We start from the raw sequence: 19,863 nt of genomic DNA, 5'->3' as shown, positions 1-19,863 counted from the left end.
TTTTTTTTTGAGACGGAGTCTCGCTGTGTCACCCAGGCTGGAGTGCAGTGGCCGGATCTCAGCTCACTGCAAGCTCCGCCTTCCGGGTTCACGCCATTCTCCGGCCTCAGCCTCCCGAGTAGCTGGGACTACAGGCGCCTGCCACCTCGCCCGGCTAAGTTTTTTTTTTTGTATTTTTTAGTAGAGACGGGGTTTCACTGTGTTAGCCAGGATGGTCTCGATCTCCTGACCTCGTGATCCGCCCGTCTCGGCCTCCCAAAGTGCTGGGATTACAGGCTTGAGCCACCGCGCCCGGCCTCTTCACAGCAGTTTGACTAATCGAAATCCAGTTTAAGCAAGTCCTTTGTTCGAATCCCTTAACATGTCTGCTGTTAAAGGATAGGCCCCTCAGAGTTTTTATAAGCACTTTGCTTAATTTAGAGTTACAGGGTGGTATATACTGTGTAGTAGGATTTCAGTTGGTCCTTTAAATCTTGGAATTGGGGGATCTTTCTTGAAGATTTTTGTTTTTTTTTTTTTTTTTTTTTTTTTTTTTGAGACGGAGTCTCACTGTGTCTCCCAGGCTGGAGTGCAGTGGCGCGATCTCGGCTCACTGCAAGCTCCGCCCCCCGGGTTCACGCCATTCTCCCGCCTCAGCCTCCCGAGTAGCTGGGACTACAGGCGCCCGCTACCGCGCCCAGCTAGGTTTTTGTATTTTTAGTAGAGACGGGGTTTCACCATGTTAGCCAGGATAGTCTCGATCTCCTGACCTTGTGATCCACCCGCCTCGGCCTCCCAAAGTGCTGGGATTACAGGCTTGAGCCACCGCGCCCGGCCACTTGAAGATTTTTAATAGCAGATGGCCTCTTTTCAGCATCGTGATAGTTGGTATAAACAGTTACTCAAGCAGATTTATATCCATCACATTTCAAATCTGTCAGCATTTATAGGTCATTCCCATTTTCCTTCTCCTTTCTTCTAGCAGCCTTTTCATATTAGTAGGGCTTGCCAGGACAGTGATGGAGAAGAATGGAGAGGGAGGTTCACCTCAATAAAAGGAGGGCGGCTTTGCTAGTTTGTAGTTTAAAATACATAAGTAAATCACAAATCTCCCTAATGCAGATAACCATAGACTCAAGCTGTAAATTGCTATACCATCGCCAGGGTTTAAGAACTAGGACTTTTGCCCCCACGTCAAGAAAGATGCTTTCTTTCCCGTTGAAACAGGATCATAACAAAAATGATCAGGTACTTAGTTAATGTTGCAGTAATCATTTCAGTAAAGAATTATCTTTATCACTTGAGAGTGGAGTGATTTTGAGTATCTTGATAGAGGTTAAAACATTGTTGGTCATGTCTGATTTGATTCTAGGTACTTGCTCAGGAATCTAATTCCCCAATTATATAACATTGTTCCTTTAGGAAAGTGTACTTTGTCTAATGGCATAGTTTCAAAAAATAGATCTTAGAGGTAGGGAAAAAATTCTGCTATAACCCAGTTGTTGAATATATAAGGTACTGGAGGGAGTGCAAAGAGGGCAGCAAGTACCCACATAGATGTGATGGGAGGAGGGAACACCAGTAGATGGGTGTTCCTTATAGTATGGCACTGGCAGCCTATACCTCATATATCCCTGTCATCGATGGTCTTAGTCTCTGCTGTCACTCAACTCTGTTCCTGTCTTAAACACCAACATGCTATGCTTTTAACTCTTTTGCCACCTGCCTTTGCTGTGCTTGTTCTTTCAGTGACAAATGCATGAGCCACTTTTCAGGAGATGAAATTATTAAAACTCTTGAGGATATGACCTATTTCACATTGAGAAATAAGTTACCCCTGAATGGAGTAACCTTTTTCCTGTAAGTTTGCAAAAGAGGCAGCAGTTGTGACACTGGAAGGAGAAAGAAAAATTCCTTGCCCTGAGGGAATGTCTAAATTTGTCTGTCCTGCGGGAGGATGACTATAGGCAGAAATAGTGAGGTGAGGCAAGAACGTAAGAGGGGTTTTCTTGATTTAGTTTGAATGTATCTAACTGACAAAAAGGAGCATCTGAAGAACTTGGATTCTTTCATTGGCACCTCCTTTTGGTCCATTGGCCTATTGAACAAATCTATAAATTCCTTCAAGTATCACACTAACTTTCAGCTCAATGTGCTGCGGGCTCTAGACCAAAGATTGCTCCTGTAAGATTACAGAGGTTATTCCCTTTGTACAGTAACATAATTCTTTTTCTCTTTCATTTTCAGGGAAGCAGAGACTTTCAAGGAACAAGGAAATGCATACTATGCCAAGAAAGATTACAATGAAGCTTATAATTATTATACAAAAGCCATAGGTAAGAAAGACTTGATACTTATGCTAGAAAACATTTACTTGCCAAATATTATTAAAAGTAGCTGCCAGTCGTGGTGGCTCATGCCTGTAATCCCAGCACTTTGGGAGGCCGAAGCAGGCAGATCACTTTAGATCAGGAGTTTGAGACCAGTCTGACCAACATGATGAAACCCTGTCTCTACTAAAAATACAAAAATTAACTGGGCCTGGTGGCGGGCACCTGTAATCCCAGCTACTTGGGAGGCTGAGGCAGGAGAATTGCCCAAACTTGGGAAGTGGAGGTTGCAGTGAGCCAAGACTGTGCCACTGCACTCCAGCCTGGGCAACAAAGCAAGACTTCATCTCAAAAAGATAAAAAAATAGGCCAGACACAGTGGCTGATGCCTATAATCCCAGCACTTAGGGAGGCCAAGGTGGGGCGAATCACCAAAAGTCAGGAGTTCGAGACCAGCCTGGCTAACATGGTGAAATCCCATCTCTACAAAATACAAAAATTAGCTGGGCGTGGTGGTGCGTGCCTGTAATCCCAGCTACTAGGGAGGCTGAGGCAGGAGAATTGCTTGAACCCGGGAAGGTGGAGGTTGCAGCGAGCCAAGATTGCGCCATTGCACTCCAGCCTGGGGGACGACCAAAGAACTCCATCTCAAAAATTAAAAAATAAAAAAAGTTGCTTCTCTCTGAGAAGTAGCCTTTTGCCTAATGGGTTGATAACTATTACTGTATGAACTCCTTCAGGCTTGATTTCATGAATGGGCCGGACGTGGTGACTCACGCCTATAATCCCAGCATTTTGGGAGGCCGAGGCTGTCGGATCACCTGAGATCAGTTCTTCTCCTCTAATTTGCTTACCCCAACTCAACATGCACATTTCTTTTCAGCCTGGTGAACATGGTGAAACCCCGTCTCTACTAAAAATACAAAAATTAGCTAGGTGTGGCGGGCGCTTGTAATCCCAGCTACTGGGGAGGCAGGGCAGGAGAATTGCTTGAACCTTGGAGGCAGAAGCTGTAGTGAGCTGAGATCATGCCACTGCACTCCAGCGTGGGCAACGAGAGCGAATCTCCATCTCAAAAAAAAAAAAAATCTCATGAATGATAACTTTTTTCTTTTTCTTTTTCTTTTTAACTCTTTAAATTTTTAAAATAGAGACAGGGTCTTACCATGTTGCCCCGGGTGGTCTCAAACTCCTGGACTCAAGCGATCCTCCTGCCTTGGCCTCCCAAAGTGCTGGAATTACAGGCATGAGCCACCACGCCCAGATGTGATAACTTCTAACTGGGGTGGGTAGTTTTTCTTTTGACAAAGGCAATTCCAGAAACAATGTTATGGCAAAACAGTACCCACCTAAATGCATTTCAGCCATTGCCAATTCATTTACTACCTCAGAAAATGGCCTTTGTACAAAAAAGAAGTCTTAGTTATCTCCATGTTTAATTTGCCAGCATATTTTAATCCCATGTCAGCATTCTTCTCACCTAATTTGCTTACCCAAACTCAACACGCACATTTCATTTTAATGTCTCATTGTACAAAACACAGTTCATTAAGATTAATAAGCTGCCTCTCCCCTCAAAAGATAATCACTGCGCTTTAAAGCTGTACCTTGTTTTGTTTTAAAACTGATTTTATCATTGCTGCTGTCCATTTGCACAAGCAGTCAGAAATTTGGATGTAGACTTTTATTTATTTTGGGGACAGTGTCATTGTCACCCAGGCTGGAGTGTAGTGGCACAATCTCGGCTCACTGCCAGCTTCATCTCCTAGTTTCAAGTGATTTTCATGCCTTAGCTACCTGAGTAGCTGGAATTATAGGTGTGTGCCACTATGCTCGGCTAATTTTTTTGTATTTTAGCAGAGATAGCGTTTTGCCATGTTGGCCAGGCTGATCTCAAACTCCTGACCCCAAGTAATCTGCCCACCTCGGCCTCCCAAAGTGCTGAGATTATAGGTGTGAGCCACCATGCTGGCTGTGGCGTTCTGAAGAGTGTGTCAGGGCTGGGTGCAGTGGCTCACTCCTGTAATCCCAGCCCTTTGGGAGACTGAGGCAGGTGGATCACTTGAGGCCAGGAGTTCAAGACCAGCCTGGCCAACATGACAAAACCCCATCTCAACAAAAAATACAAAAAAAGCTGGATGTGGTGGCGTGTGTCTGTGGTCCCAGCTACTCAGGAGGCTGAAGTAGGAAGATGTCTTGAGCCCAGGAGGCGGAGGATGCAGTGAGCAGAGATAATGCCACTGTACTCCAGCATGGTCAACAGAGCCAGACTGTGCCTCAAATAATAAATACAAATACAAAAATTAGCCAGGTGTGGTGGCGCATGCCTGTAATCCCAGCTGCTTGGCTACTTGGCACGCTAAGGCACGAGAATCACTTGAACCCAGGAGGCAGAGGTTACAGTAAGCCGAGATAGCACCACAGCACTCTAGCCTGTGCAACCGAGTGAGACCCTGTCTCCACGAAGAAAATAGAGTTTATCAGCATTACAGATAGATTCCCTTAACATTGGTTGGAGGGAGATGGCCTCTAAGTTTTTTGTTTTTTTGTTTGTTTGAGACAGGGTCTTCCTCTGTTGCCCAGGCTGGAGTGCAGTGGTGTGCTCTTGGATCACTGCAACCTCCACCTCCCAGATGCAAGCAGTTCTCATGCTTCAGCCTCCTGAGTAGCTGAAATTACAGGTGCCCGCCACCTCGCCCAGCTATTTTTTTTTTCTTTTTTTTTTGTATTTTAGTAAGATGGGGTTGTGCCATGTTGACTAGGCTGGTCTCGAACTCCTGACCTCAAGTGGTCCGCCCTTCTTGGCCTCCCAAAGTGTTGGGATTATGGGCATGAGCCACTGCGCCCAGCCCCCTCTAAGTTTTCAAAGCAGGAACCTGTTCTAAACTTTGTTTTACCATTCTTCTGCCTTTCCTGTAGATATGTGTCCTAAAAATGCTAGCTATTATGGTAATCGAGCAGCCACCTTGATGATGCTTGGAAGGTTCCGGGAAGCTCTTGGAGATGCACAACAGTCAGTGAGGTTGGATGACAGTTTTGTCCGGGTATGTATGTAATGGGGCTGTTTGGGGAAGGCTGGGTTGCTACAGCTGAGTTTCTCTAGCCCAGTGTTTCTCAACCCTGACACTACTGACGTTTGGAACCAGATTATTCTTTGTTGTGGGGGACTATACTGTGCACTGTGGGTTGTTTAGCGTCATCTCTGACTTTTAATCACTGGGTATGAGTAGCATCCCCTCTGCGCAATTGTAACAACCAAAAATGTCTCCTAACATTGCCAAATGTCCCCTGGAGGTCAAATTGCCCAGGTTGGGAACTGCTGTAGTCATTTTCATTCTGTATTAGTTTTGTTTGTTTGTTTTTGTTTTTGAGATGGAGTCTCGCTCTGTTGCCCAGGCTGGAGTGCAATGGTGTGATCTCAGCTCACTGCTACTTCAGTCTGCCAGGTTCAAGCAATTCTCCTGCCTCAGCCTCCAGAGTAGCTGGGACCACAGGCATATGCCACCACACCTGGCTAATTTTTGTATTTTTAGTAGAGATGGAGTTTCACCATGTTGGCCAGGCTGGTCTCGAACTCCTGACCTCGAGTGATCCACATGCCTCAGCCTCCCAAAGTGCTGAGATTACAGGTGTGAGCCACTGCGCCCAGCCTCTGTGTTTTTTTCGTTGGGTGTTTGTTGCTGCTGTTGATTTCTTTCCACTTGGCCAATCATCCTGCTTTTCTTCCCTCTTGGTATTCTTTTAGGGACATCTACGAGAGGGCAAGTGCCATCTCTCTCTAGGAAATGCCATGGCAGCATGTCGCAGCTTCCAGAGAGCCCTAGAACTGGATCATAAAAATGCTCAGGCACAACAAGAGGTACGGGTCTGATGCTGTTTCTATCAAAAGAAGCAGTATGGTATATTTGGGAGGAGTGGCTACTTGAAAGTCAGAACTGAGGTCTGGTCTCACTTCTGCCATCAGCACACCTGGGTGACTTTAGGCGAGCTTCATAGTGTCTCTAAGTCTTAGCTTCCTAATCTGTAAAATGAGTTTTGAATATGATTGACAGCTTTTAAAAATCTGTGAAAATTGAAGCATTTCTGAGATGGCTGGGGAATAGGCAAATACTTTCAGGGACTGATTTGAGTGAGGTTAAAGAATTTAAGAGTTTGGGACTTCAAGAGTTTGGAACTTAGTGAGACCCTGTCTCCACAAAAAAAATTTTTTAATTAGCCAGGCCTGGTGCCATGCACCTGTGATCCCAGCCACTCAGGAGGCTCAAGTGGGAGGATTGCTTGTGCTCAGAAGGTTGAAGCTGAGCCATGATCACACCACTGCACTGTAGCCTAGGCAACAGAGCAAGAACCTGTCTCAAAAAAAATAAAAATAAAAAAGAATTTGAGTAAATTCAAGCCCTGATGAAATTGGTAGCAGCTAAAACATGTTTTAATTACATCTCCATATACAGTATGTGTCGCTTAATGACAGGCATACATTTCGTTAGGTGATTTTGTCACTGTGTAGACACCATAAAGTATACTTACACAAACCTGGGTGGCGTAGCCTGCCACACACCTAGGCTATATGGCAGTAGCTTCTGGACTACAAACCTTTATAGCGTGAATATTGTAGGCAGCTATAACACAGTGGTATTTGTGTAAACAGAAAAGGTACAGTAAAAATACGGTATTATAATCTTACAGGAGCACTGCCATATATACAGTTCATTGTTGACCAGAGCATATGACTGTATATACAGTTTACCCTAGATGCATTTCAGTGAGAATCTCAAAACGTATACTCAATACCTGGCAATGCATTGCCTTTATTTTATGTATATCAAGCATGATACTTGTGTTCCTGACTTGAAGTTCAAACTGAGGGTGAAGTTTGGGTCTAGCCCTTCTGTTAAGGAGTCTTGACTGTATCTCCATCAGTTTGGTTTGTGAAATGTCTGTGGTTCTGATTTTCTTGAAAGAAAATCTTCTAGAGACATCTGTGAGAGGGCAAGTGCCACCTCTCTCTAGGGAATGCCATGGCAGCCTGTCATAGTTGCCAGAGAGCCCTAGAACTGGATCATATAAGTGACCACTCAAAACAGGAGGTATGAGTCTGACCCTGTCTCTATCAAAAGAGGCAGTGTGGTATATTTACTCAATTCAAATTCATCAACGCCTTGTTAATTTTTTTGTGGTGGTTTAATCTACAGCTTCATTAAAACTTTCCTATGTCTGATTTTCTGGTGTAGTTCAAGAATGCTAATGCAGTCATGGAATATGAGAAAATAGCAGAAACAGATTTTGAGAAGCGAGATTTTCGGAAGGTACAGTACAACCATGAGATAATCTCATCTGCCCTTTGTCACAAAATTCCCATTCGTGTGTGTGTATGATAATTAAGAGGAGTAGTATGGCACAAAAGATCTAGAATAGTAAATTATCACTTAAATTAGGCTTTTGAGTTTTTCTCTTAAAAATGTTTTGTGCTAAGGTACTTATTAATTATATTTGGCCCCATAATGAAAGGTAAAATAAGTGTGCCACTTGAGTTTGTTTCTATTGTTGATGTAAAGCACTGGCCAGTGGTGTACTGCTTAATAAAGGGAAAGCCAGCTGGAATTAAATATTAGGTTTGGATAATCTTTTTTTTTTTTGAGACCTAGTCTCACTCTGTCGCCCAGGCTGGAGCACAGTGGCCAACTGCAAATCTCCACCTCCCGGGTTCAAGCGATTCAAGTGATTCTCCTGTCTCAGCCACCTTGGGATTACAGGTGCATGCAACCACACCCGGCTAATTTTTGTAGTTTGTTTTTTTTTTTTTTTTTTTTTTTTGAGATGGAGTTTCGCTCTGTCTCCCAGGCTGGAGTGCAGTGGTGTAATCTTGGCTCACTGCAACCTCCACATCCCAAGTTCAAGCGATTCTCCTGCCTCAACCTCCTGAGTAGCTGGGATTATAGGCACGCGCCAGCACGCCCAGCTAATTTTTGTATTTTTAGTAGAGACAGGGTTTCACCATGTTGGTCAGACTGGTCTCAAACTCCTGACCTCCTGATCTGCCCGCCTCAGCTCCCAGAGTGCTGGGATTACAGGCGTGAGCCACCACGCCTGGCCTTTTTTTTTTTATTATTTTTTTTATTTTTTATTTTTAAGTGGAGACAGAGTTTTACCATGTTGGCCAGGCTGGTCTCAAACTCCTGAGCTCAACTGATCCTCTGGCCTCAGCCTCCCACAGTGCTGGATTACAGGTGTGAGCTACCACACCTGGCCCTGGATAATCCATTTTTATTTGAATAATAAGAGCTGGCTTTAACTTCTGCTTTTAAATCAGAAATAAGGAGCTGGGCAATGCCATGCCTATAGCCCAGCTACTTGGGAGGCTGAGGCAGTAGGATTGCTTGAGGCCAGGAGTTCTGGGCTATAGTGCACGATGCTGATTGGGTGTCTACACTAAGTTTGGCATAAATATGGTGACCTCCTGGGACCAGGGAACCACCAGGTTGCTTACAGAGGGGTGAGCTGCCCCAGGTTGGAAACAAAGCAAATGAGAACTCCCATACTGATCAGTAGTGGGATTGAGCCTGTGGAAAAACCCCTGCACTCCTGCCTGGGCAACATAATGAAGCCTTGTCTCTTAAAAAAAAAAAAAAGAACAAAAATGGGAGAGGCCCCTTTTACATTTTTGAATAGTGTGCTTAACCTGTCGTCCCCTCCTTTTTGGCATTAGACTGTCTTTAGATGTTAGACTGTGCAGTAGTTCTTGAAAATTTACATGTCAAAGGGGTAGACATCTGAAATGTAAGAAAGGTATAAAAGTTCTAGATACCTTTCTTTCTCTCTTTTTTTTTAGATGGAGTTTCGCTCTTGTTGCCCAGGCTGGAGTGCAGTGGCGCAATCTTGGCTCACTGCAACCTCTGCCTCCCAGGTTCAAGCGATTCTCCTGCCTCAGTCTCCCGAGTAGCTGGGATTACAGGCGTGCACCACCATGCCCGGCTAATTTTGTATTTTTTTAGTAGAGATGGGGTTTCTCCATGTTGGTCAGGCTGGTCTCGTACTCCCAACCTCAGGTGATCCACCCGCCTTGGCCTCCCAAAGTGCTGGGATTACAGGCGTGAGCCACTGCGCCTGGCCAAAAGTTCTAGGTATCTTTCTAGACCTCGCAGTTATTATACTTTACCTGTATAACTCCTTTCTTCTTTAGATGGTGCTTGGATACAGTTTTCACTTGAGTTTCTAAAAGTGAAACCCCCAAAAGGTTAATAACCACTGATCAGGAGAGATTTTCTGCATCACTTAAGTTTGTGACTACTGTCCAAAGAACAAAGTTGTCACTTCATATGTGGGAATTTGCTCAGTGCTTTTTGGAGCATGTGCTCAGTAAATGTTTGATAAGCAGGTACATTAAGAATCATTCACATTCACTGATGGTCTTTTATTTGGTAATGTATATATCTGATTAGCTTTTGCACAGTCCCAGCAGTAACTTATTAGCATCCCTTTTCTGTCCATTGGTTTTAATAACCACAGTTGTCTTTGTAGTGTAATTCGTAAGTTTGTTTTGTTTGGCGTGTGTGTGTTTGGAAAGCAGTTCTGCCTACTGTCACGTTTTCTGAGGTTTACATAGGCAAAAGCTTTGTCTTGAGAGGCAGTCTTTTAGGTTTCTTTTCTCTCTTGCCTACTCTGGAGCCAGAATCCTGAGTTTGTGACAGAATCCTCTGTTTGTGACATCCCAGCCCCCCCCCCACTGTAGCTCATGGTGATGTCACAAATGAAGAATTATGATCCTGGCAGGGGAAACAGATGAACTTGGAAGAAACAAAAGATCTTCTTTGCCTGCAGCTGTCCCTAGTCATGGGGAGGTGGGGGTGGGAAGTGAGGCGCTGATGAGCCCCATGATGAGCAGGACCAGCTCTGCACAAAACGGGGTCCTTGTGAAGGCAGTGGGGTGTGGCTGCTGACATTTTGACTGACTTCTTCCTGCCCCCTCATTCCTTTTCCATCTGAGGGGGGCAGGACAGTTAGCCCAACTCTACCTGTGTAATGCTTAAGTTTTCATATTGTCCTTAGAACTTTCAGGACATGTCGAGCGTGGTGGCTCATGTCTGTAATCCCAGCACTTTGGGAGGCCAAGGCAGGCGGATCACCTGAGGTCGGGAGTACGAGACCAGCCTGACCAACATGGAGAAATCCTATCTTTACTAAAAATACAAAAAATTAGCCAGGCATGGTGGTGCATGTCTATAATCCCAGCTACTCCGGGGGCGAAGGCAGGGAAATTGCTTGAATCCGGGAGGCAGAGGTTGCAGTGAGCCGAGATCATGCCATTGCACTGCAGCCTGGGCAACAAGAACGAAACTCCGTCTCAAAAAAAAAAAAAAAAAACAAACTTTCAGGACAGTAACCTGTGCCACTGAAGGAGAGGCATTCCTGTCACTGCTGTGTGACACTGCAGAAAGTCTTCTCAGTGAACAGCTGGTAAGCTGGTAGTGTTTACTGACTTGCTCACATTTTAAATTTCAGTTTTAGAATCGGTGCTATTCATGGTTCAAAAACTAGGAAGTATTGCCAGGTGCAGTGGCTCATGCCTGTAATCCCAGCACTTTGTGAGGCCAAGGCAGGAGGATCACTTGAGGCCAGGAGTTTGAGACCAGCCTGGGCAACTTATTGAGACCCTGTCTCTACAGATAGTTTTAAAAATTAGCTGAGTGTGGTGACGTGTGCCTGCAGTCCAAACTACTTGTGAGGCTGAGGCAGGAGAATCACTGGAGCCTGGGAGGTTTAGGCTGCAGTGAGCCATGATTGTGCCACTAATACTCCAGCCTGAACAGCAGAGCAAGACCCCATCTCAAAAACAAAAACAAACAAAAGTTAGAAAGTATGAAAAATATTCAGTGATTAGTGTCCCCTCAAACTTGTCCTCTCTTTGCCCAGTTTTCAGTCCCCTCAGCTAACCACTGTTCTTATGTCTTCTATTTTCTTCTGTAGTTTTGTTGTATGTCTTCTATTTTCTTCTGTAGTTTTGTTGTACGTATATAAAATAAAGATCCTGGATTTTCTGCCTTTACCTTGCATGAAAGATGTATGCTTTTTGGCAGTTCTGCACCTTTAAAAAAAATTACTGAATAGGTCTTGGAACTCTTTCCATATTAGTACATGAAGAGCTTCTTTATTTTATTTTAGAACTACATAGTATATGAATGTCCACATTATCTAACCAGTCTCCTGTTGATGGAATTTGAATTTTTCTGCTTGTAAGTTTTCAGAGTTTATCTCTTCTTGATCCCCATGGCCAGATTCTTAGAGGGGATAGGTGTCCTTTAACTCCACATTTCTCCTTTGGTTCATTTATTCTTGGAGTGAATGTGATTCAGCAAGGCTCTCCCAGGAATAAATAGCAGCTAAACCAAAACGGAAAGCTCAGAGGACAAACTAGTAAAAAGATGCTTTATGAGGCTGAAAGAGTAAATTAATCCCCACCTTTTTGTGTGTGTGAAAGCTACTTGGCTTGTGGTTTGTATAGTGGCATGCTGGGAATAGTAATCTGATATAGCCTATTTAGAGCCATTTAAAATAACTATTTTAAGGCCGGGTGTGATGGCTCATGCCTGTAATCCCAGCACTTTGGGAGGCCGAGGAGGGCAGATCACGAGGTCAGGAGATCAAGACCATCCTGGTTAACATGGTGAAACCCTGTCTTTACTAAAAATACAAAAAAAAATCAGCTCGGCACGGTGGCGGGCGCCTGTAGTCCCAGCTGCTCGGGAGGCTGAGGCAGGAGAATGGTGTGAACCCAGGAAGCGGAGATTGCAGTGAGCCGAGATCGTGCCACTGCACTCCAGCCTGGGCAACAGAGCAAGACTCTGTCTCAAAAAAAAAGGTTATAATATTGCCTATTTCATAAATTGTTGTTGTGAGGATTAAATGGGTTCATATACAAAGGCACCCAGTAAATGTTCACTATCCTCATTATCCTCTGGAATCTTTGCTCTCCTCATTTCAGTGCATTTATTTAATGAATTAGGTATGTTTTTAAACTTTGATATTACTTAACAGTGGACCCAAAGACTTCTTTGAGCTTTGAGCCTGTTTCCTGTGACTAAACTGAAGATGTTTCTGGAGTCCCTGATGAAGAGCCTTATTTGTTTTCTTCTTCCCCACAGGTTGTTTTCTGCATGGACCGTGCCCTAGAATTTGCCCCTGCCTGCCATCGCTTCAAAATCCTCAAGGCAGAATGTTTAGCAATGCTGGGTCGTTATCCAGAAGCACAGTCTGTGGCTAGGTATGCAGTCAGGCCAGTTGGGCATTAAAATGCCAGATACCATTGGTCTGATGGTGTCCGGCAGCTTCACCACAGGATATGGTCCCCCAGAGCAGGCCAGCTAGGGCTGATGAGACCCTCTTAAGACTTAAAGTCAAAGATTAGACCAGCTTTGAAAACCCATAGGGTATACAGGAGTATAGTAGTATAGCAGGTACTTGAGCTATATACGAAAGAACAGATTGTGTTACGTGAGTTTTTTGTGGTTTTTGTTTGTTTGTTTAAGGTAGTCCTTTTCCTTCTACTCCACTGGTTGGCAAACTTTCTGCAAAGGGCTAGATTTTAGCCTTTGCAGGCCACAGGGTCTCTGTTGCAACTAACTCAACTCTGCCATTGCAGTGCAAAGGCTGCCCTAGATAATAGATGAACCAATAGATGTGGCTGTTTCAATAGAGTTTTATTTACAAAAACCAGTGGCAGAAAGGACTTGGCCCTGTGGGCTGTAGTTTGCCAAACCCTGTTCTAGTTTAATGAGGATTGTAAGACACAAGATGTGTGTTAAAGATAATTATAGGTGGTTTATTTGGGGAAAGTTTGGGAACAGTTCTTGGGAATCTGTCTACCTTTGGATATTTTGAATGCTAGACACATGGTCAAGGAAAAAAACTGGCCACAAATGGTAGTAATGGTGGGGACATTCTAAAGCACAGCTCAATGTGCCCTTTTCTGACTATTGCAGTGACATTCTACGAATGGATTCTACCAATGCAGATGCTCTGTATGTACGAGGTCTTTGCCTTTATTATGAAGATTGTATTGAGAAGGCAGTTCAGTTTTTCGTACAGGCTCTCAGGATGGCTCCTGACCATGAGAAAGCCTGCATTGCCTGCAGAGTAAGTTCTAGTCACCAGACCTAACTGGGAAAGAAAGCTTCCTTTTGGGACCTTTAAGATGGCTAGAGGGGGCCGGGCGCGGTGGCTCAAGCCTGTAATCCCAGCACTTTGGGAGGCCGAGACGGGCGGATCACGAGGTCAGGAGATCGAGACCATCCTGGCTAACAAGGTGAAACCCCGTCTCTACTAAAAACTACAAAAATCTAGCCGGGCGAGGTGGCGGGCGCCTGTAGTCCCAGCTACTCGGGAGGCTGAGGCAGGAGAATGGCGTGAACCCGGGAGGCGGAGCTTGCAGTGAGCTGAGATCCGGCCACTGCACTCCAGCCTGGGCAACAGAGCAAGACTCCGTCTCAAAAAAAAAAAAAAAAAAAAAAAAAAAAAAAAAAAAAAAAAAAAAAAAGATGGCTAGAGGGGAAGGTTTTAGAATCACAGGGAATGTCATAGCCTTTCCTCCTGCTTTGCAAGCATGCTTGGTCTTTATTAGAAATGGTTTTAGGACTACTTTTATCTACCTAAAGGTAAATTTGATCATACAGGGTCGGATGCCTTTAATATCTAAGAAGGTTTTGTTTTGTTTTTCCCCTCAGTGAAGATAGATAGTAATACTTGCCCTGGGAAGTGGAGGCAGACCCAGTAACATAGGTCTTTTTGGTAACTCTTGGTTTCTCCTGTCCAGTCTGTAGAAAGCTCAAATGAGCAACAGATAGCCCAGATTGGGGGTTGGCGGGGCTCTGTGATGCTAAACTACCATAAGCCAAGAACTTGAAAATAGACTCTGGCTTCTCTGTGCAGTGGTCTGAGGCTTTGTGGATATGAACCGATCTTCCCCGTGCTTTTTTCTGTAGAATGCCAAAGCACTCAAAGCAAAGAAAGAAGATGGGAATAAAGCATTTAAGGAAGGAAATTACAAACTAGCATATGAACTGTACACAGAAGCCCTGGGGATAGACCCCAACAATATAAAAACAAATGCTAAACTCTACTGTAATCGGGGTACGGTTAATTCCAAGGTAAGCTCTTGATCTACATCTTGGGGCCTATAGATATATTTTTAAGGGACATCAAAGGGTCTTGGGAAATCTGCCCAATGAAGGTGAGCAAGATGAAAGAGGAAAAGTTGTTAAGGTTAATAGCTTGTTGGGAACTCCCTTCCAAGAGGCAAGCTTTTGTCATCTCCATGGAATTTGAGGGCAGTTGGACAATTTGCAAGGATATTCTCACCTGTTCTTTAAGGTGCCTTTCCTCCAGTAAGAGAATGGCTAGGGGCTATGGGATAATCTTAAGCAGCTACTGTTGCTTTTTTGTTGTTGTTTTGCTTATGCAAGTGATCATTTATTTTTTAGGAGTGATTTGGAGGAAGAGTATGAGGCAAGCTTGTTGTTTTTCTCCAGTGTAACTGATGGTCACCATGCATGGTTGAAAATGGCCTGAGTGCTTTTGTGGCCCTCCACAACATGAGAAACAAAAAGTAGACTCCTTGCCCTTGCAGAATTCTAGCAGTTAAAAATCAGAGTGATTTCTGATCCCTCTAGGTGGCCTCTGGAACAAAGGAGGGCAGGAAGCAGCCTGCTATGTCCATGTTTTCATTGGGCACTAACATGGTGTGGTAAAGGTAGTTTATCCTTGAAGACAAATGTGCCTGTCTTGTATCATATACAAGAGAAATCCGTTTTGAAGTTGCTGTCCATAGCCCTGGTGTCAAAGAACTAGAACTTAATATGACATTTAGGGGGCCAGCATGACTGATCCTCTTAGAGTTTTGAAGCCATGCTCACAGCTTCTGAGCTCCCTCAGTCACCAAAGATGTGAAGTATGATTGCTCTCTCTCTCCTGAAGCTTAGGAAACTAGATGATGCAATAGAAGACTGCACAAATGCAGTGAAGCTTGATGACACTTACATAAAAGCCTACTTGAGAAGAGCTCAGTGGTAAGTGCCTCTGGTGGGTGGGGGGAAGAGGGAGTTGCCACTGGCCTCAGGGGAATTGCCTTGTGGATGACGAAGCAGACCCAGAGATGTTGTGAGGTCATTTGGTCCTTCCCCCTGCCTCTAGGTGGGATTGTTCCAGCCCTAGACTATCTTTATAGACCTCCAGCGGAGGAGATTGCACAAGCTCCCTCAGTCTCCCATGCCTGTGTCTAACGCCCCTCACGGTCAGTAAGTTTCCTCTGATGCCTGACCCAAATGCCTTTTGTTAAAGTTTAAATCCATTTCCTTTGGAGATTTTATTTTGTGTTGTACACTTATGCTCTAACTTGGCACAGTGCTTGACACATAGGTGCTCACTGAGTAAATGTTTTGTTGAATGAATGTATGGTGCTTGGAAGAGAAAGTAACTCTTAGAGACAGTTGAGAGTTGTATTTCATCCTGTTTATTCTGGGTGAGGGAAGACAGTCTTAGAGTTGCAAGAGAGGTAATCCGCCTCAGCCTCCCAGGATAAAGGAACTTCCTTTTGAAATACCCTGGATGGCTACTCTCTGCTTGAATGTTTTGAGTGGAGGGCACTCTGTGTCTGACAGGGTGATTATAAGCCAGGATGTGCCTACCTGTAATGCTCGGATTTGCCCCAGAGTCAGGGTGCTCCCTGGCATGGGTGCTCCTCTTACTCTTAGACCCGCCAGCTGATTTTCTCCAGATAGGAACAGGGCTAGGAGAAACCTTTCTGAGAAATCCACCTCTTCTGATTTCAGATGATTCTCTAGGTGGAGAAGAACTTCCCATCTTTAAAGTTCTTAAAGAAGACGTATTTGTTGTATACTAATCCTCCAGCACCTGCTCCACTCCTTATTATAAAATGTCACATCCAAAGAACAGATGCTGCCATTGATGCCTGATGAGCCAGTAGTTTAAGCTTCCTTGGCTCATCGGTGGTACAGCATATCTCATGGACTACCTCCCACTTAGTTTTCTCAAAATTATCTCAATTAAAATAGGAAAACTGCTGCTGTGTGTGATGCTTTTTTTGTTTTAAAGTGAATTTCTAAGTTGGTGACTAAGTCTGTCCAACAGAAACATACATGGAATTATAACTTCTGAGACTGACTGTCAGTCATTCCAATCTTTGCAAACCACTGGCACACAGAAGCAGAAGCTTTGGAAGACAAAAAGAGCACCCTTTGATTCAGCCAAAGACTGACTTTAACAGATGCAAAATGCTATATACATGAAGGTGTTTACTGCAATTTTATCTATAATAGCAAAAAGAAAAAAAAAAGGCACGGGGAGAATCACCTACATGTCCAGTGGGAAGGGGGTGGTTAGATACTTGATACTGTGTCGACTTAATGGAATGCTCTGTATATGGAATGCCAGGGGATGGAAAGAGAAGAGAAAAATCATTTTGTTTTGTTTTTTTGGGATGGAGTCTCACTATGTCGCTCAGGCTGGAGTGCAGTGGCATCATCTTGGCTCACTGCAACCTCCACCTCCTGAGTTCAAGCGAGTTTCCTGCTTCAGCCTCCGAAGTAGCTGGGATTACCGGCACATGCCACCACACCCAGCTAATTTTTGTATTTTTAGTGGAGATGGTGTTTCATCGTGTTGGCCGGGCTGTTCTCAAACTCCTGATTGCAAGTGATCTGCCTGTCTTGGCCTCCCAAAATTCTGGAATTACAGACAGGCATGAGCCACCATGCCCGGCCCCCCCTTTTTTTTTTTTTTTTTTTTTTTAAAAGCAAGCTCCCAGCCAACACCATAGAAAATTCTTGATTTCTTGAAGGATAATTGGATGGAGGATTATTTTCTTCTTTGTTTATGTACAAGAAACAAAAATAAGGAATTGCTTTGATCAGACAACTTCTTATCTTTGTGGTAGAAACAGAACTGTCCTTCTTGGAGTGGCTCTGCCTCTGAGATCACTACAGGGGAGACAGCATACCCCGTTCAGCTGGCTGAGTATTTGGCAACAATCTCCTGAAGCAGCTGGAATTGACAAGAAGTACTGGAGATTAGCTCGGGCCAAACTCTTACCTCTGGCCTGACCACTGCTGCAGTGTGCCTCAACTTACCCCTAAAGTTGGGGAGATGCCACCCGCACATCTTTGCTACACATGCCATCATGAACTAGAGTTCACCCTTCCTCCCTAAAGCCCTATTTACTTTTCTACTTCAACTTTAAAACAAAATTAAAATGTTGAGGATATCCCTGAATTTTAAAAAGCATGAAGTAAAAATGCAAATTAGTATAGTTTGTTTAATACATTACATATAGACCTAAAGAAAGTTCATCAGGGTTAATAGTTTGTCACCTCATTCTATACCCAGGGCTATCAGCTATCAGTTTTCCTTTTTTTTTTTTTAATTCAGGATCCAGCTCTGTCACCCAGTCTGGAGTGCAGTATCAAAGTATCAATTTTCTCTTACTTCAAATTATATTACATTTTATTCTGTAAATTGATTCTGAACTCCTAATGTAATATTTATGTCCTGTGTTTGCAGGCCATTGGTTTTTTTAAAGTCATAAATCAAAATGGTACCAGAAAATCAAATATGCCAAAGATATTGGGCCTCTCTTTTGCCAGCCACATTGGTAGCACTCTCCTGCCCTGGCCTCCAAGCTGGTGGGGATCTGTGATATTTGTGAAAATGGGCTTGTGCCGGGCGCGGTGGCTCACGCCTGTAATCCCAGCACTTTGGGAGGCCAAGGCAGGCAGATCACGAGGTCCGGAGTTCAAGACCAGCCTGGCCAACATGGTGAAACCCCATCTCTACTAAGAATACCAAAAATTAGCTGGGCATGGTGGCACACGCCTGAAATCCCAGCTACTCAGGAGGCTGAGGCAGGATAATCACTTGAACCCTGGAGGTGGAGGTTGCAGTGAGTGGAGATCGTGCCATTGCACTCCAGCCTGGGTAACAGAGCAAGACTCCGTCTCAAAAAAAGAGAGAGAGAAAGAAACAGCTTGGGTGGTAGCAGTGTAAGAAACTGAATCTCTGTTGTTCAGCAGCTAGCTGTACTGCATGATCACTTTCCCTTCCCCAGCTGACAGTGGCTGTCTCTGGAACTCCTACCACAGCCTTTAATTGGTAGGCCAGCCTTGGTGCCAGTGATTTTATCTGGGCATGGAAAATGCCACTTGCTTCTGTGGAAGAGACACTTAAAAGATCTGGCAGTTGGCCAGGCACGGTGGCTCACATCTGTAATCCCAACACTCTGGGAGGCCGAGGCAGGCAGATCACAAGGTCTACTAAAAAAAATACAAAAAATTAGCCGGGCATGGTGGCGGGTGCCTGTAGTCCCAGCTTTCAGGAGGCTGAGGCAGGAGAATGGCATGAACCTGGGAGGCGGAGCTTGCAGCGAGCCGAGATCGCACCACTGCACTCCAGCCTGAGTGACAGAGCGAGACTCCATCTCAACAACAACAACAAAAAAGATCTGGCAATCATCCTATCAAGCTTGATTCCTCCAATCTTGGGCCAAGGGCCCTTCCTTTCTTTTGTGCTACCGAAACAAAAGCTAACCTGTGTTTAGAATTCCCTTTTCTGTCTCATTCACCTGCGTCTCTCATTGATTGGTGTTAGTGGAGGGATTTGCCAGCAGCCACCACGTTGAACTTGATCCTTTTAGTGACTCACTAATCCCACTTCTACTCTGGATTGTAGCTAGTCCTGCATGTTTATGGCACTATAGGTTTCAAAGCTCTTTCATACCCATTTATTCACTTGATAATTTTTCTCTTGTGTGTTTCAACCCAAAGTAATCAAGTAGATCCCTTCACATTGCCTTTTCTAAGGCAGTCCAGTACCTTTTAGGTGGCTCTGTGTCAGAAGGAACTTTTTCCTCTTGATTACTTTCTGCTCAAAGCTGAACATCACTTTGCTGGTGGGTGCAAGTGCCATGCGGCCTCTATTTCCTCGAGGACTTGATAGCTAATTTTCTCTCACTGCTAGATTAAGGGCTCCTGTTTCAGAAGCATCTTACCAAAAGTGTGTGTCTCTTGCTTGAGCCATGCCTCTTGCCTTAGAGTGATCCTGAGAACCATTGCTGTTTATGTCTGAGTGCTATATTGCCTTGTATTTCCTTCTCAGTTACATGGACACAGAACAGTATGAAGAAGCAGTACGAGACTATGAAAAAGTGTATCAGACGGAGAAAACAAAAGGTAAGTTTAAAAGCATTTGTTTTTCAGGGAACTGTGTGGAATTCTTTGTAGGCCATAAATCTGTATACAAGGTAGTTTGATTCAGGTATAAGGGGATGTACCTAGAACTTATTTGATCACCAGCCAGAAAGAAGTGAACAAAGGATGGGTGCGGTGGCTCACGCCTGTAATCCCAGCACTTTGGGAGGCTGAGGCGGGCGGATCACCTGAGATCAGGAGTTTGAGACCAGCCTGGCCAATATGGCGAAACCCCGTCTCTACTAAAAATACAAAAATTAGCGGGTATGGTGGTATACGCCTGTAATCCCAGCCACTCAGGAGGC

At 44.3% G+C, this 19,863-nt stretch overlaps 1 protein-coding gene across 3 annotated transcripts in view; it reads left to right on the top strand.

Moving 5' to 3' along the window:
- Positions 1–19,863, top strand: part of DNAJC7 (DnaJ heat shock protein family (Hsp40) member C7) — a 42,949-nt gene that overhangs the window by 16,843 nt on the left and 6,243 nt on the right. For 2 of the 3 annotated variants that reach the window (XM_025361578.1, XM_025361577.1), the window contains exons 2-10: positions 2,227–2,315; positions 5,229–5,353; positions 6,055–6,168; positions 7,541–7,615; positions 12,449–12,567; positions 13,286–13,439; positions 14,285–14,449; positions 15,276–15,367; positions 19,467–19,540. In XM_025361578.1, coding sequence (XP_025217363.1) covers positions 2,227–2,315; positions 5,229–5,353; positions 6,055–6,168; positions 7,541–7,615; positions 12,449–12,567; positions 13,286–13,439; positions 14,285–14,449; positions 15,276–15,367; positions 19,467–19,540 — 1,007 coding nt within the window. The remainder of the gene's footprint in view (positions 1–2,226; positions 2,316–5,228; positions 5,354–6,054; positions 6,169–7,540; positions 7,616–12,448; positions 12,568–13,285; positions 13,440–14,284; positions 14,450–15,275; positions 15,368–19,466; positions 19,541–19,863) is intronic. The other variant, XM_025361579.1, reaches the window with a different exon arrangement.

Source organism: Theropithecus gelada, chromosome 16, assembly GCF_003255815.1.
Source record: "Theropithecus gelada isolate Dixy chromosome 16, Tgel_1.0, whole genome shotgun sequence".
NCBI classification, from domain to species: domain Eukaryota; kingdom Metazoa; phylum Chordata; class Mammalia; order Primates; family Cercopithecidae; genus Theropithecus; species Theropithecus gelada.
Note: the sequence above shows the minus strand (reverse complement) of the source record. Positions and strands in the feature narration are given on the sequence as shown.